Source organism: Ricinus communis, chromosome 10 (assembly GCF_019578655.1).
Source record: "Ricinus communis isolate WT05 ecotype wild-type chromosome 10, ASM1957865v1, whole genome shotgun sequence".
Taxonomy (NCBI): Eukaryota; Viridiplantae; Streptophyta; class Magnoliopsida; order Malpighiales; family Euphorbiaceae; genus Ricinus; species Ricinus communis.
In genome coordinates this window covers 12,202,735-12,218,822 of record NC_063265.1, presented here as the reverse complement: position 1 = coordinate 12,218,822, position 16,088 = coordinate 12,202,735, and the positions used below count along the sequence as shown (strand labels likewise).

At 37.5% G+C, this 16,088-nt stretch overlaps 4 protein-coding genes and 2 non-coding genes across 8 annotated transcripts; 5 read left to right on the top strand and 1 right to left on the bottom strand.

The window, feature by feature from the left end:
• On the top strand, positions 1-6,415 carry LOC8285565 (mannosylglycoprotein endo-beta-mannosidase). The gene is made up of 11 exons (XM_002512335.4): positions 1-704; positions 1,151-1,289; positions 1,498-1,725; positions 1,902-1,960; positions 2,201-2,249; positions 2,643-2,873; positions 3,428-3,597; positions 3,695-3,899; positions 4,174-4,842; positions 4,916-5,143; positions 5,277-6,415. Exons 1-11 carry the CDS (start codon positions 559-561, stop codon positions 6,072-6,074), a joined length of 2,922 nt encoding a protein of 973 aa, XP_002512381.1. The 5' UTR covers positions 1-558; the 3' UTR covers positions 6,075-6,415.
• Positions 6,416-6,735: 320 nt separating this feature from the next.
• Positions 6,736-9,147, top strand: LOC107260766 (pentatricopeptide repeat-containing protein At3g05340). Its single transcript, XM_015715042.3, has one exon. It carries the CDS (start codon positions 6,998-7,000, stop codon positions 8,972-8,974), a length of 1,977 nt encoding a protein of 658 aa, XP_015570528.1. The 5' UTR covers positions 6,736-6,997; the 3' UTR covers positions 8,975-9,147.
• A 39-nt stretch (positions 9,148-9,186) lies between these two features.
• Positions 9,187-11,440, top strand: LOC8285564. Of its 3 annotated transcripts, none has more exons than XR_007217681.1 (7): positions 9,187-9,592; positions 9,716-9,796; positions 9,864-9,924; positions 10,024-10,131; positions 10,347-10,529; positions 10,651-10,759; positions 10,847-10,878. XR_007217681.1 is itself a non-coding variant. In XM_015714943.3 (7 exons), the coding sequence occupies exons 1-7, from the start codon at positions 9,323-9,325 to the stop codon at positions 10,986-10,988; spliced, it is 804 nt and encodes a 267-aa protein (XP_015570429.1). In that variant the 5' UTR covers positions 9,187-9,322; the 3' UTR covers positions 10,989-11,440. The 3 variants fall into 3 exon arrangements, 2 of the variants coding, with proteins under 2 accessions (XP_015570429.1, XP_048236157.1); XM_015714943.3 differs by having other exon boundaries at positions 9,887-9,924; positions 10,052-10,131; positions 10,347-10,430; positions 10,847-11,440; XM_048380200.1 differs by having other exon boundaries at positions 10,347-10,430; positions 10,847-11,440.
• Positions 11,441-11,658: 218 nt separating this feature from the next.
• LOC112533773 lies at positions 11,659-11,820 on the top strand. The gene has a single exon (XR_003078136.1). It is a non-coding gene; the product is annotated as a U1 spliceosomal RNA (small nuclear RNA).
• Positions 11,821-11,986: 166 nt separating this feature from the next.
• Positions 11,987-12,147, top strand: LOC112533776. The gene has a single exon (XR_003078139.2). It is a non-coding gene; the product is annotated as a U1 spliceosomal RNA (small nuclear RNA).
• Positions 12,148-12,302: 155 nt separating this feature from the next.
• LOC8285563 lies at positions 12,303-16,065 on the bottom strand. Its single transcript, XM_002512333.4, has 9 exons — positions 15,551-16,065; positions 15,062-15,149; positions 14,708-14,821; positions 14,087-14,169; positions 13,791-13,905; positions 13,590-13,681; positions 12,931-12,996; positions 12,609-12,702; positions 12,303-12,525 (listed from the first exon to the last, which is right to left on the bottom strand). The coding sequence occupies exons 1-9, from the start codon at positions 15,814-15,816 to the stop codon at positions 12,412-12,414; spliced, it is 1,032 nt and encodes a 343-aa protein (XP_002512379.1). The 5' UTR covers positions 15,817-16,065; the 3' UTR covers positions 12,303-12,411.
• Between the last annotated feature and the right edge of the window lie 23 nt (positions 16,066-16,088).

Sequence of the window (16,088 nt, the reverse complement as noted above, 5' to 3'; positions counted from 1 at the left end):
TCATCTTAAAAATTATAATACATAAGATAAATAATAAGCCGCGCAAATCACGTACTTTAAACTGGTTAACGAAATGAAGTGTTCGATGATTAACAAAAAACAAAAAAAAAAAAAAAACTGGTTAAACTTAAAAGTTAAAAATTAAATTTGTCAAAAAAAAAAAAAAAAAAGAAAGGCTAAAACTTAAAAGCTGATTTGGAAAAGTGCTCAGTTTTGATAAAATATCGCCATCATTGGGCCACTAGTCATTGCTGGATATCATTTTCCACGCGCAGAAGAATTTATCTTGGACGCATTTTTCACTGGTCATCGCATCGCATGTATATCCGAGAAACGAGCGGTAAAAATATCTGATCGGTGGAGATATCCGCCGTTAAAAGCAAAGAGACACAACCCACGTGTTTTACATAAATGCGAGTCTCGAATGAACAGATGGTGCAGGACTTGTGTCTCCCATCTATTACTTCAAATCTCTACTTGCACTTGTACTTCTGAAAGAGTGGGATTCTTTTTTTCTTTAGTGGCTTTTTAGGATTCCGATAATTATTGATCCAAGCAATGGCGAAAATAGGGAAGACAGTACTTGATTCCGGCTGGCTAGCAGCGAGATCAACGGAGGTACAATTTAATGGAACTCAACTCACCACCACTCATCCTCCTAGTGGACCCACTGAGCCATGGATGGAAGCTGCTATTCCTGGAACGTAATGATTCTACCTTTGTTTTCGATTTTTTTTTTTTGAAGCGTTTAATAGAAAATTTCGAATTGTTGACTGCATTGACTGAATTGACTGCATTGTCAATGTTAATTTTTCTGTTTAGAGATTTTGGATAATTTGTCAGTTAATTTTTTGGTACTGAATTACTAGTGAAATCTTGAAATAATGGGCAAAATGTGAATGATCAAATGAAAATTTATAGTTCAAAGGAATTGACGGGGCCCGCACAAGCGGTGGAGCATGTGGTTTAATTCGATGCAAAGCGAAGAACCTTACCAGGGCTTGACATGCCGCGAATCCTCTTGAAAGATGAAAATTTATAGTTTCGATGTTTATTCTGATTCAGTTTTAAATTAGAATAAGTACTTGATTGCTCATTTCAGTGATGGATTCTTGGAATTTTTTATTTATCTATTATTATTTTCTTGCAGTGTTTTGGGGACTCTTCTAAAGAACAAAAAGGTGCCTGATCCTTTCTATGGTTTGGAAAATGAAGCTATTATAGATATAGCTGATTCTGGCAGAGATCACTACACATTTTGGTTCTTCACTACTTTTGAGTGTAAGCTGGTATGTGATTCTCTGATAGTATTGTTAATTATGACGTAAAGTTACTGTTCTTTTGTTGTCAAGTTTTGTTTTTTGTATGGCCTTATTGTTTTGACTTCAGTTTATTGCCCTATATATAAGAATTCAGTGTAATTTTTAGTGCTTCTTGATTTTTGATACTTCCCTTTGGATATCTTGTCTCTGATTAGTTGTAGTTGGAATGTTCCAGTCAGGAAATCAACACCTGGAGCTGAAATTTCGTGCAATCAACTACTCTGCGGAAGTATATTTAAATGGACACCAAAAGGTGCTGCCGAAGGGGATGTTTCGAAGACATTCTCTTGATGTTACTGATATTTTAAATCCTGAAGGTACAAATTTGCTGGCTGTTCTGGTTCACCCTCCAGATCATCCAGGGAGCATTCCCCCTGAGGGAGGGCAGGGTGGAGATCATCAGGTACATTACTTACTACGGAAAATCCATTAATACAATATATGCTTTTTTTTTTTTGTTATTAATGCATTTCCATAATTACAGAAAGATGTCTGGATCTTGGGTGGATGCAATGATGTCTTATATAGTAAATAATATAAAGTGTTACCTTAAATTGTCTATTTTTCCTTTTCTGTCAGATTGGTAAAGATGTTGCTACTCAATACGTCGAGGGTTGGGATTGGATTGCTCCTATAAGGTAGCAAGTTTTTACATTTTGAGATTAAAGAGATTACAATTTGTAATTTCTGTTATAAATACAATTTCTGGTGTGGTAAGCTACAGTGAAAGCAGTTACATTTAGTTGGTTATATAACATATGCTACATTTATTAAGTCATGATGGCAAGGCAAAACAAATTTACTTTCAATTTATGCTTTTGGAATTTGCTGCTTGAAACCTACATTGCAGATTTAATGTGATTCTATTACTATTTCAGGGATAGGAACACTGGCATATGGGATGAGGCATCAATTTATGTCACTGGGGTTAGTCTGATACATTATGCTGAGTTTTCTTTCATGCCTTTTCATATATGTTTTAGCAGGATTGGATGGTTCATATCCCGAGGAAGGTATCAATTGGGGGGCCAAACTTGCTGTGATACTGGCTTTTAGATTATTTTTTGAGCTCAGTTTTACTTAAAAAAGTATTTCCATTCTAACTTCTATGAAAAGTTTCCAAGGCATCTGATACTTCTGAAAAAAATTCTTACATCTTGTTATGCTTATATGGGCCCAATCCTATAATTTCCTTAGATGAACAAAATCTCATCCAATTCAGAGATTCACATTTGTAATTCTGCTAATACTTGGGCATTGTTTCATTACGTTTATAGTGATTTACAGCTATACATATTGATTTACTCCAATCTGGTGCAGCCAGTGAAAATTATAGATCCGCATTTGGTTTCAACATTTTTTGACGGTTACAAGAGGGTATATTTGCATACTACAACTGAGTTGGAAAACAACAGTGCCTGGGTTGCTGAATGTAATTTGAATATCCAAGTGACAGTGGAACTTGAAGGAAACTTTTGCTTGGTAGAACATCTTCAGACACAACATGTCTCAATTCCTGCTGGAAAATCTATTCAGTATACATTTCCCGAGGTCAGTTACAGCATGCATCTTCATTGATTTGTCACAAATAAAATGTTTTCCGTTGCCTCATTTGGTGGTACCTTTCAACAATCCTCTATGGCTCTATCTATAAACAATATTTCTATGCTATAAATCACACGGATAAAATTACTCTTTTTTTCTTTCTGGCTTCTTAACAGTTACTTTGTTAGAGCTTTATTTCGTATTTTCTGCATATACTGAGACCAAGGAAACTTGTTAACATATTCTTGCCATCCAGGCAACTAATTAATGAATGCACTTCTCGAAGCCCTAATACTCATTACTTGTGTGCCCTAGCACAGTCCTCTTGATATTGTTATTATTGTTGCTTTTCTTTTTTGCCTGAAAGAATTGCTCTTGCACAAGCTCTTTCTATTAATTTTAGAGTAAGTCGCTCTTCCTGATTCACGTATATTGCAAGTAAAGCATTTTGATATTTAGCTGTTTAGTAATAAGTAATTGGGTATTGGACAATCCGCTGTTTATGTGGATTCGATTTTGGCAAAACCTGGTCCTAATCTGCTAGTGGTACAATTTGGCAGCTTTTCTTCTACAAGCCTAATTTATGGTGGCCAAATGGTATGGGAAAGCAATCCATGTACAATGTCAGCATTACTGTTGACGTGGAGGGATATGGAGAATCTGACTCATGGACCCACCTGTATGGATTCCGTAAAATTGAAAGCTATATTGATAGCTTAACTGGTGGAAGGTATTGCTATGACAATATAGAAGCAACTGGTCAATGTCTTATGTTCTAGTTTCTTCAGCTTCTTCAAATCGTTTTCTAAACCCATGGTATCTTACAGATTGTTCAAGGTCAATGGGCAGCCTATTTTTATCCGCGGTGGTAATTGGATATTGTCAGATGGGTTACTGCGACTTTCTAGAAAACGTTACAGAACAGATATCAAGTTCCATGCAGACATGAATTTTAACATGATCCGTTGTTGGGGTGGTGGATTAGCTGAGAGGCCAGAGTTCTATCATTATTGTGACATTTATGGTTTGCTGGTAAGTACTGCCTCTCTCTCTCTCTGTCTCTCTCTCTCTCTCTCTCTCTCTCTGGATCACTGGCAGATTTAATGAAATTAAGTTTTCAAAGTGTCGTGAAATTCTGGTCTTTTTTCTCAATGTTGGACTTTTTATCATAGATAAGAACTCTGCTAATCATACTTGGGATTTCAATGTGCTACTGCTATTGTGGACAGATATCGACTTATTTGATGTTAATGTGCTATAAAATTATTTTGGATCACCTATTTATGGCCTGATCCAAGTCTTTTAGGTATGGCAAGAGTTTTGGATTACTGGAGATGTTGATGGAAGAGGTCAGCCAGTATCAAATCCAGATGGTCCACTTGACCATGATCTTTTTCTGCTATGTGCTAGAGACACTGTCAAGCTCCTCAGAAACCACCCTAGTCTTGCTCTTTGGGTTGGTGGTAATGAACAAGTTCCACCACCTGACATCAATGCCGCTTTAAAGAATGACCTAAAACTTCATCCCCACTTTTTGCACTTTGATGAAGATAGCAAGTCTGTGCAAGATTTGTCTTTGCAATCAGGTGATCCTAGTCAATATCTTGATGGTACACGTATTTATGTCCAAGGATCCATGTGGGATGGATTTGCGAATGGAAAGGGGGATTTCACTGATGGCCCTTATGAAATTCAATACCCTGAAAGCTTCTTTGGAGATGATTTCTACAAGTATGGATTTAATCCTGAGGTTGGTTCTGTGGGAATGCCAGTTGCTGCTACCATCAGAGCGACAATGCCTCCAGAAGGATGGCAAATTCCGCTGTTTAAGAAGCTACCCAATGGTTATGTAGAAGAAATCCCAAATCCCATATGGGAATATCATACATATATTCCTTATTCAAAACCGGGCCAGGTTCATGATCAGATTTTATTGTACGGGGTCCCTACAGATCTTGATGATTTTTGTTTAAAGGTATTCTGAGATCTTCATCTGATTTGGTCAGAATGTAGTTAGTGCTTTTCTAAGTCTTTTCAACCTGTATCAGGCCCAACTAGTGAACTACATTCAATATAGAGCACTGATTGAAGGGTATTCTTCTCACATGTGGAGGAAACACACTGGTTTCTTAATTTGGAAGACGCAGAATCCATGGACGGGTCTGAGAGGCCAGTTTTATGATCATCTTCTTGATCAAACAGCAGGTTTCTATGGCTGTCGCTGTGCTGCAGAGCCAATTCATGTTCAGCTGAATCTGGCTACGTACTCTATTGAGGTAATTTTACACTTATATTCCTAATCAACTGGAGATGTTGTAGCACTGAAAAGATCTAACTTTAGTGTTTGTTTTACTGATAATCTATTTCAATTGGATGAAATTTTTCTATGCGGGTTTTTTCCATAAACAGGTTGTCAATACCCAATCAGTGGAACTATCCGATGTAGCCATTGAAGCATCTGTATGGGATCTGGCAGGAACATGCCCATATTATAAAGTTTTTGAAAAACTCACTGTTCCACCAAAGAAAACAGTATCCATTGGCGAGATGAAGTATCCAAAGTCTAAAAACCCAAAGCCAGTCTATTTTCTTCTTCTCAAACTATACAATATGTCAGATTATGGCATTATATCTAGGAACTTCTATTGGCTACATTTGCCTGGTGGAGATTACAAGCTGTTGGAGCCGTACAGAAGGAGAAAAGTTCCCCTCAAGATAACATCGAAGGCTTTCATAAAGGGGTCCACTTACGAAATAGAAATGCATGTGAAGAACACATCTAAGAAACCGGATTCTAAATGCTCGACTTATAAGAATAATTTCATTACCAATCTAGGCACTGATGATTTTGATATGACCTCAGTGGAACCTGTGAATAGTGGAACCAAGGAAAAACCTGAAGCTAGTTTATTTCAGAGGATCTTCAGACATTTTTCACAGGAAACTGATGGTCTGAGGGTTACTGAAATCAATGGTGTCGAGGAAGGAGTTGCTTTTTTTCTTCATTTCTCCGTTCATGCCTCAAAAGCAAACCACAAAGAAGGAGAAGACTCAAGAATTCTACCAGTTCATTACTCGGACAACTATTTTTCGCTTGTGCCAGGAGAGGTGATGCCAATCAAGATATCTTTTGAGATTCCTCCAGGTGTAACCCCGAGGGTAACTCTCGAGGGCTGGAATTACCATGGCGGACATAATGTTTTGTGATACCAGCAAGCATACTTTCTCGCCATTGGTTGCTTGTTCTGATCTTGCATGATCATTCATCTTCACGGTTAGAAGTTATTTTCCTCGGCGCCAGACCGTAAATCTTCAAGTTTTCTCATTATATGCGATCCATCCACTTCAGCGCGCTTGGCATTTACTTCTGCGGAAACATATGTTAGCAAAAGTTCCACTAGCAATAATCAAAATAAAGCACTCTACCAAATTGAGACAGCAGTTAACATTCTTTTATCTTATTCCCTGTTTTCTGAATTATGATACCTCCTTGTGTAGTCGGACTTTCAGTTGTAAATAGCTATAATGAACTGTGTTTAGCATTTCAAGTACTCTGTCATTTCTGGTCTACGATAGATGCAATGAAAAGTAAGCAGGTTCTTCTGAGTAGAGGCTAGAGAACTACTGATGCTGAACTTTGGGAAGTCGCAGCAAGCATGCATGAAATTCTGAATGTAGTTATGTTGTTTTTAGTTATTTATGATCCCGAATTTAGTTATCTTACCGCTTGATCATCATCTTTGGATTTCCACTTGCAATTAGGAGCTACAAATGGGCAAGCCGAAAACAATATAGTTTTGCTACATGTCATTCAAAATGGAAGAGGCAATTTTGGTGATGATACAAAATTAAACCATTCTCACTACAACACTGGGTCCTCTTAGGCACTATAAGATACAAGATAGATGCTGAGACCAATATATACACAAGGCGTGAAGCATTTTCCCAAGGCGTGAAGCATTTTGCCAACACTGGGTCTTCTTTCTTCTTCTTCTTTTTTTTTTTTTTTTTTTTTTTTTTTTTTTTCTGCTTTTCTTTTTCTGTAGTTTTGCTGGCAAACCATAATTTGAGAAGTTAATTCCTTCTTAGTGCTAAATCAAACACTTCGTCTCTGCTACTCATTTTCATGGATGAAAACCAAATGGGTCATTCACAAACTAAGTTCCCAGCTTCCCTCTTGGGTATCTTCTGTATTTTCTCCATTCAAGACCCAAAATTACCACTTTCCTTCTTCGAGATCTTCTACTTATATCCTCAATTATGTAGATATAAGCCTCCTGTTATCTTTCTGTGGAAGGGAAGCTTACTTTGATCTGGGTTCTTCAATTCATGCCTCCATTACCAAAAATCGTGAATTTTTCGATTCCCCAAATGATCACAATTTTCGAAACGTGCTAATTATTTGGAACTCTCTCCTATATATGTACTTCAAATGTGGTGTCTTCTCAGATGCTGTAAAGGTGTTTGATGATATGCCTACGAGAGATACTGTGTCTTGGAATACAATGGTTTCTGGGTTTTTGAGGAATGGGGACTTGGATACAGGTTTTTGGTACTTTAAACAAATGCGTGAATCGGGGTTATACGGATTAGATCAAGCAACTTTAACAACTATATTATCAGCTTGTGATAGGCCTGAGCTTAGTTTTGCCAATAGAATGATACATTGTTTGGTGTTTATAAACGGTTTTGAGCGGGAAACAACTGTAGGGAATGCGCTGATGACATCATATTTTAAATGTGGATCTTCTAGTTTAGGGAGGCAGGTCTTTGATGAGATGCTTGAAAGAAATGTTATTACTTGGACAGCTATCATATCAGGGCTGTCGCAAAATGAAATGTACGAGGATAGTTTGGGATTATTTGTGCAAATGCGTTGTGGATTGATAGAACCAAATTTTTTGACATACTTGAGTTCATTGACTGCATGTTCTGGTTTGCAGGCATTAGAGAAAGGGCGTCAAATTCATGGACTTGTTTGGAAATTGGGAATTCAATCGAATTTGTGCATTGAGAGCGCATTAATGGACTTGTACTCAAAATGTGGAAGTTTGGAAGATGCACGGCGTGTTTTTGAATCTGCAGTTGAGCTTGATGAGGTTTCCATGACCGTAATTCTTGTGGGTTTTACACAGAATGGATTTGAGGAAGAAGCTATAGAATTTTTTGTGAAAATGGTAAATATAGGAACTGAGGTTGACCCAAACATGGTTTCAGCTGTTCTTGGGGCATGTGGTGTGGATACTTCTTTAGGTCTTGGTAAACAAATTCATTCATTGGTTATCAAACGAAGTCTTGGTTCTAATCCCTTTGTTGGCAATGGGCTCATTAATATGTACTCCAAGTGTGGAGAGTTACAAGAGTCGATCAAAGTCTTCAATGGACTGACTTGTAGAAACTCAGTCTCATGGAACTCTATGATTGCTGCTTTTGCCCGCCATGGGGATGGATTTAGAGCACTACGGTTATATGAAGAGATGATACAAGAAGGTGCAGTGCCAACAGATTTAACTTTTCTCTCATTGCTTCATGCTTGTAGCCATGTAGGCTTAGTTGACAAAGGCATGAAGTTCTTGAAATCCATGACTAAAGTATATGGTATTAGTCCGAGAGCAGAGCATTATGCTTGTGTTGTTGACATGTTGGGGCGGGCAGGGCTTCTGAATGAAGCTAAAAGTTTGATTGAGAGATTATCTATAAAGCCTGATGTGCTTATTTGGCAAGCCCTGCTTGGTGCTTGTAGCATTCGTGGAGATACTGAAATAGGGAAATATGCAGCTGAACAGTTGTTACTACTAGAACCCAAAAAGCCAGCGCCATATGTGTTGCTGGCAAATATATACTCTAGTAAAGGTAGATGGGATGAAAGAGCAAGGACTATTAAGAGAATGAAAGAAATGGGGGTGGCAAAAGAAACAGGTATAAGCTGGATTGAGATTGAAAAGAAAGTGCACAGCTTTGTTGTTGAGGACAAAAAGCATCCACAAGCTGAGATCATATATGGTGTTTTGGCAGAATTATTCAGACTCATGATAGATGAAGGCTATGTACCAGATAAGAGGTTCATTCTCTACTACATGAATCAAGATGGCAAGTACAAGCAATGATCGATCTATTGGATGCTAGATAAGGGCTGTGATTTAACTTTTACTTACTTCTAGAGGACTGGAAGGCTATTAGTTTAGTTATTACCCCTTTGTCCCTTTCTCATGTACTATCTTCAAATTTGTATATTGAATATTCTATTTGAAGAATGACATTCTATTTCCTTTTTATCACAGCCACAAATGGGCAAACAAATTCATGTTTAAACGCATCGTTTTGTTAGCTGTGCCTTACAAGTGAAAAGAATAAAAAAAGGAATAGAAAAGAAAACTATCCGGACTCTTTTACTGGTCTTGAGTTCATTAAAGTAGGTAACAGGTAATTGCAACTCCTGCTAAAAGAAGAGACTAATGGAGGGCCTGTGTTTCCACGGCTCTACCCCTCCAATTTTTCCATTTCAAAGGTCCGTTACTTATCCCAACGGTCACAATCTTTTCTCCAACTTCAATTCAAGAAACCCACTTCGTTTTCCTTCTCATTCGAATTCCAAATTCACTGTTAACTGCTCAGAGAGAATAGGAGATGATACTCCTCTCTCCAGCTCCTCTGCTGCTCACATGGTGCTCGGTGTTGATCCTGGCTGCTCAGCTGCTGAGCTCAAAGCTGCTTTCAGAGCCAAAGTTAAAAAAAGAAAAAGAAAAACTATTCTTTGACATATAAAATTTTAATGTTTTGTTACCCATCAATTTAATTTGTCCTTTTAAATTGAATTTTCTTTTTCTTCTCCTGCTGTCGTTATGAAGGTGAAGCAGTTCCATCCTGATGTTAATAGAGATCGGAAATTTCCCGATACTATGATTCGACGCGTAATACAAGCATATGAGGTACCCTTTTTCTGTATTCATTTTCAAAATGGCATCTTTAAGTATCAATTGCTGATTTTAAATAAAGGTATCTGCCATCAAATTTTGCAGATTTTATCCAATTTCAGCCGATCAGAGATTATTGAAAGGTGAAGCTTGGCCCTCAGTGTTTTTAGAATTTAGTCCTTGTTTTTATTTTCCTGTTTGATCTGATTGGTGTTTTTTATCTGATTATTCTCTCATGCGAGGTGTTAATTACTGGACATGTATTTGTAGTGAATGTCTGGATCCATTCGATAACCCAGAGTGTGAAGCATTTGATATCTTTGTTAACGAAGTTCTTTGTGCTGGCAAAGGTAATATCTTGCTCATTCTGCCTCCTGTTTCCTTGTTCATTCTGCTCAATTCCTTAAAATATGTTGAACAATGTAAACCAGTTGTTGCTGAAATTTTGTTCCTGTATGCCTCTATATCCGTCGGCTAATCCATGTAATGGATGGACCTACTTGTAGTAATTTCGAAATCATCTCTCTTATTAGCTGTCACCTGCACCTTTTAAAAATATTTGCAGGGTGTCCTTATTCATGTGTACAAACTGCCCCTCATGCCTTTGCATATGCTTCTTCTACTGGAACCGCAAGGGCAATATCCCAAGGTTGGTCTGTTCTCCTGCGAGTTCTTTTATTATTCTTTGTTTCCATGAGCTTTGTCTATGATAGATGGCAGGGAAATAGGCTGAAGCATGATTAAGTAGGTAGGTTTTCAATCCAAAGTTAGCATTTGAGCATGGTAAGAAATTACTTGCATATGATTTGGGATCTAAAAAAAGAGGACACGAAGTATTAACATTTGTAGAAAACTTCTTGTTTGTTCAGGGCATGGTGAAGATTACAAAGTTCAGCTTGCAGTTGGTCAGTGTCCAAGAAGTTGTATTCATTATGTGACACCTTCACAGCGAATTATTCTAGAGGAGTTACTTGACAGGTATCTACATTTTACACTTCCATTAGCAAACTTTGCTATGCACTATATGGCCTGTAGCTGCATAAATATGAAGCTTTGGTTTTGCAGTATCTTGGGTGTACCGTATGATAATTCTGCCGAGGCAGACATGCTCTATTCACTTATAGTTAAAGCTACATATGAGAACAATCGGTATCAGAAGCCAAAGAAACAACCAAAGACTTCAACCCAACATGTGGAATGGTTTTGACAGTGAGACTGCTATTTTATTGGATTAAAAACTAACGCCGTGTGTTCTCTCTGTTGCTGAATTCAACATGTGGTCAGTAGCATCATTTTCTCATTGAAGGATCTGACGCCTGAAGCATGCAGTGAAGAGAAGCATATTGGCTGTGCCAAGTTCATATATATGAAATATCATACTGGAAGAGTGAGCAGGGAAGATTTTACCCTGCTGAGGGAATGTGTAGTCCATACAGTCTCTCTTCTTATTATGCTTTTTCAGCAAAGAGAAATACCTTTGATAAAAAATATTTGCTGTAACTAATGGAAACTATGTGCATTACAAACCCTTGATCTATCTGGTAACAAGTTCTATTGTTACTTGTAAAACTGGTCTCAAATAGACAGGGACCGATCTCAATTGCTTACCATGGCTTTTCTCATGGAGAAAGAACAGAATAAAATTTATTCTTTAACCAATCTTTGTAAATTTAATGACGTCAACATTATCAGTCTTCTATTAATAAACGCATTCGTGTATTGGCTATAACCATGGGGATGTTTTACAGGCCAAGAAATAAGATTGGGAAGAGAGAAGAAGAAATGAAGTTGCATATGAAGTAACCCACATCGGCGAGTAGAGCAGAATAGATAAACACTAACGTTTATAAATAAGAAGCAACAAGCAACGTAGATCCATACTTACCTGGACGGGGTCAATGGGTGATCATGAAGGCCCATGGCCTAGGTTAGTGACCTCCATTGCACTGAGGAGGGGTGCTGGCCTAAGGTCTCCCCAAGTTGGGAGAGCCTACGTCATAATTTGTGGCAGTGGGGGCCTGCGTACGCGCGGCCCCTGTCAAATTAGGTTAAGGTTGTCGTGGGTCTCTTTAATTGTTGGCGTAAATTTAAATGCCCGTTAAGGATTACAAGCCTTTTTTTCTATCTAGTCCTGTGGTTGTAAATTAGTAATCTGTATTGTTTGCAAGATAGGATTCGCAAATACCAACGTGTTTTGCCTTACGAGAATTTTCATGAGCGTCAATAACGGAAGAGCAACGTGTCTCATGGCCTATGTGTGCGACTTCCATTGCACTTTAGGAGGGGTGCTGACCTAAGGTCTCCCCAAGCGGGAGAGCCTACGTCATAATTTGTGCCAGTGGGGCCTGCGTTTGCGCGGTCCCTGTCAATTTACGTTTCAAATTCCTTAGTTAGGTTAGTTCTACAGGTTGTGGATGTGATCTCATTTCTGGTTTTTTTCAGCTAGGCGTTGTATGCTACCATCTGTAAAATGTTTTGCTGAAGAAAATGAACATATCACAGAAAGAGAGACAACCCAGGATTAACAAATCAGCTTTGCATTTGGAAACATCTTTTTCTTACAATTGATGCTATAAATGGCGTCTAGGAAGCAAAACAAGGAGTTGAATGGACTCAAAAGCTGCGTAGAGCTACTTTGAGATAGCTTTCATGAACCGGTTAAGCGAAGAGAAGATGCCTGCTGCTTGGTTAAAAAACGATGGGCCCTGCTGCTCTGACTTCTCATCCCCATTTCCGAATATTATCTACCGATGAAAAATATCATCAAATTAGAAACTATGAATATAATTTGAGGTCATATACTCCAGCGAATTTAATGGAAACTAACCTCAAGTTCTTCAGCATCTGGACGCCTTATGAGCTCTTTGGCAAGCAGATATCTGTTTGGTCTATCTTTATCATCATAAAAGACTTTCCACATCCTGATGATCATCAGAATAAAAAGAGAGGTGGAGTTATCTCATAAAACAGGCTGAAATATAAAAGGCTAAGCTGACTCGGCTCTCAAAGTAAGACTATGTTGCATAAAAGCTTGGGACGGTAAAGAAGTCAAGTCTGACCAATTGTTCTTAAATTTAAGTTTAACGTAACTTTGATATCTTTTCTCAATCAAACAGCAATTCAGAACTGGAAAAGGCCAAGGTGCTTACCCTGGATAACACCTAAATACAGCACCAGATGGCAGAGGTCTCATTGAGTACACTGTGGTGAAAGCACTGCAAGAGAAATCAGACAAAACTCATTACAATCAGATAGGAAGAAGATAATGTCATTTTACTTTAACCGAGGGAGAATCACGCAACATATATATTAAAAAAGGCGCATGAGACACCTCATATAGTATTTTCTGAATCAAGAAAATTAAGATACCATAATTTTAAATTAGAAATACTACGAAAATGTGATTTATATCGAGTATAATAAGCAAGAAATGTGGCAAACCAAGAAAGGATCGAATGTCGACAGAAGGTTGACTGAATTGGCCATATACAGCAAGGTCAAAGGCTGTACCATTAGAAATATATATACAGGCAAGTTTGATTGAAAACAGACACCTATAGGTGGTGTGAAGATAAAACAAGCCCGATAATGAAAAAGATATATATGATGAGCAACAGTGAAATATGAGGCTTAGGTAGTTCATGATGTAGGTAAGGTTAAGCTGACTAACTTCAAAAAATTATTCTACAAACCTGATATCAGGAAAGCAATTTACTAGACTTGAGTTGATATGTTTGTTAGTAAATACATGTTGAAGAAACAAACTGTTGAGGACATAAAAAACATGCTTATAGAAAGAAAACTTTACCTTAGAAAGTATCGCCTTAGATTGCGGACGTTAATCCCAACTCCAACATCCTCACTAATGAGACGCGGGTTCCACATGATGAGAGGTCTTGGCTAGAAAAGATTTGAGAATCATTAAGAGAAATCCTTTATGTGAAGGTATTATAGGTATGCAAACTTGTTGACTATATTTAATAATAACTACATTAAATGATGAGCATACCGGATCATCAGAGAGATTGGATGCAATCTTCTCCACATATCCCAACATCTGATAATCAGGAACAACCATAACCACAATCTCATCTTCATTTTCAACTGGCTTCCGGTCACTTAAGCTGGAAACAAGTGAAGCACATACTTTTAAACATACATGCAAGCCAAAAGCATCATCAAGTAATGAAGCAAGCATACAATGTATTCAAATAAATTAAAATAACCATAGTGCACTTTAACTGGGTTTTCTATTAAAATATTCATCCAACAGGCTGAAAAAGAAAAAGGATCTTATCAATGTACCTTGCAAAACCAAAAGTTGCATCTTTCCACTGATATTTTAGCAGTGCAGCAGCACCGGCATCTGGAAATATGGCTTTAACTTTCTGCAGATTAAATTTAGTACTATTCAGGATTGGTTATTTAGAAGCTAAAGATGTAGATTGGAGCCATGTATCTTTTGGCAGTTAGAAAACTTGGTCCTCTAGAGATACACAGTCCTTAGATTAAAGTGCTTTCAAGGGAAATTGAAATACACAAATGTTTAGTGCTGACAAAGTTATAAGTCATACAACTGAACAACTCAGTATTTAGGGCCAGCTCCATGGCAATATTCCAGTACTACCTGATTCACATGACTGCGGGTGTCTCTATTTGTTCCTGGGGATACTTTGATCTAACTATGAGGTTGTAGGAATACAACATTTTATTTCTTGCTTATTCTTTGGCATCTCGAACATCAAATGAAGGTTTAGCTCATCTGTGATTAAGAACCTTATTCTAAATCTAAGGTTTCAGCTAATGTTTCATGTGTTCTCGACAAAAAGAAAATTCTCATGATCTTTGAAAGTCAATTCTGTACATTTAAGCCATTAGCTTTAAGAATTGGGCTAATATAAAAGTTAATTAACTTAAAGAATGAACCTGACATCCTGTTTCTTCAATAAGTGTATCCAAGAAAATCCTTGAAAGTTCCCATAGCTCAGCTTGTGCACCTTCCTCATCCAGAAACTGTAGCTGAGGGATTAGGAGCTCGACCTGTAAAGAGCCAAGTGATTAAATGAACTATAATATGTTGAAGCAATTACAACGAGGTTTAGAGAGTACAGCAACATAGCTAGGCTTTTTGTTTTGCAGTACAAGTTTCTTCATTCCTTTTATACTAATTACATATTTGTTTAATTATGATGAAAAGGTTTCTTCTTTCTTGATTACTGGTATAAGCATGAAGTCATTTCAAATCCTATTTATGAGATTACATTTCACTCTGGCACATACTATGGCTTTCATTCCACCAGAAGAGACAAACAAGGCACTTGCTTCACTTGATTGCCGGACTGCACCCTCCAAGTCAGAAGGCAAGCAGCTGAAACACACAATTGAACACCATCAATAGCTTTGCTTCCCATATCTAGACCATTTAAATGCCTGATGACATGATAAAAATCAAAATGAAATGACTGTGCAGAATTGAGTGAATTTCAGAAAAATGGGTGTCAGATGTACAATTGGCTAAAAACATGTATTATTAAGGTTGATCAACAGAATGCAAGTGTGGAATGATTCAATTTCCATGGAACCCCAAATCCAGAACACTCCAGCAAGGTATAATTAAAAGTCCATTTCCTTCCCATTAAACTGTTTACCCTCCTCTATTTATAAGTTAATCACTCATCAACCTCAATTATTTTTGAGATAAAGCATAACAAGAATAAAAAGAAGAACAAAAAGAAAAAGGGTTATTGAAGAAAGAAAGAGAAAAAGAACCTGTCATCTTCTTCTTTATCTTCTACTGGCTGTTCTTGCAACTGGGTGGTCTCTTCAACTTCAAGATTGTCCTGAGATTCACCTTGGAATTTCTCAAACTTAGCATGGATTCTTGAGCTAGAACAAGTTCTTTGCAAAATCCCAATATGACCATTAAGGATATGATGTGAAAAAGATAAGGCAAAGCGAGTGGTGGATGTTGAGTTGTTTAGTATAGATGACGAAGAGTAGGGGAACAAGGAGCAGCTCGGTATTGAAGAAGCCATGCCAAATTTAACTACCAACTACCGAACTATATATATATAATGGAAAATAATCTTTTTGGATTTAATTAATCAAATTATTAGCATTCAAAAACTGCTCTGTCAGCGATATTTCCAGACTATTATTTGTGCTTTTGTCAGTAGCAATGAATACATGCGTAATGCATCATCAATCGACAATCATGCTCATGCAAGCCTCCCGATTTGGGCCGAGTTGTTGTCTGATGCTACGCCCAAAATCATCCATCTCAGCCCAAATTACACACTGAAACAAC

What these genes read in the sequence shown, in the direction of transcription:
- LOC8285565 (XM_002512335.4), top strand. Translation starts at nt 559, where the DNA reads ATGGCGAAAATAGGGAAGACAGTACTTGATTCCGGCTGGCTAGCAGCG. An exon ending in GAAGCTGCTATTCCTGGAAC is followed by an intron (nt 705 to 1,150) that starts GTAATGATTCTA and finishes ATTTTCTTGCAG; the next exon opens with TGTTTTGGGGACTCTTCTAA. An exon ending in TTCAGTATACATTTCCCGAG is followed by an intron (nt 2,874 to 3,427) that starts GTCAGTTACAGC and finishes ACAATTTGGCAG; the next exon opens with CTTTTCTTCTACAAGCCTAA.
- LOC8285564 (XM_048380200.1), top strand. Translation starts at nt 9,323, where the DNA reads ATGGAGGGCCTGTGTTTCCACGGCTCTACCCCTCCAATTTTTCCATTT. An exon ending in GCGTAATACAAGCATATGAG is followed by an intron (nt 9,797 to 9,863) that starts GTACCCTTTTTC and finishes TTTTAAATAAAG; the next exon opens with GTATCTGCCATCAAATTTTG. An exon ending in CGCAAGGGCAATATCCCAAG is followed by an intron (nt 10,431 to 10,650) that starts GTTGGTCTGTTC and finishes TTGTTTGTTCAG; the next exon opens with GGCATGGTGAAGATTACAAA.
- LOC107260766 (XM_015715042.3), top strand. Translation starts at nt 6,998, where the DNA reads ATGAAAACCAAATGGGTCATTCACAAACTAAGTTCCCAGCTTCCCTCT.
- LOC8285563 (XM_002512333.4), bottom strand. Translation starts at nt 15,816, where the DNA reads ATGGCTTCTTCAATACCGAGCTGCTCCTTGTTCCCCTACTCTTCGTCA. An exon ending in GATAAAGAAGAAGATGACAG is followed by an intron (nt 15,150 to 15,550) that starts GTTCTTTTTCTC and finishes TGTGTGTTTCAG; the next exon opens with CTGCTTGCCTTCTGACTTGG. An exon ending in GCAACTTTTGGTTTTGCAAG is followed by an intron (nt 13,906 to 14,086) that starts GTACATTGATAA and finishes ACTTGTTTCCAG; the next exon opens with CTTAAGTGACCGGAAGCCAG.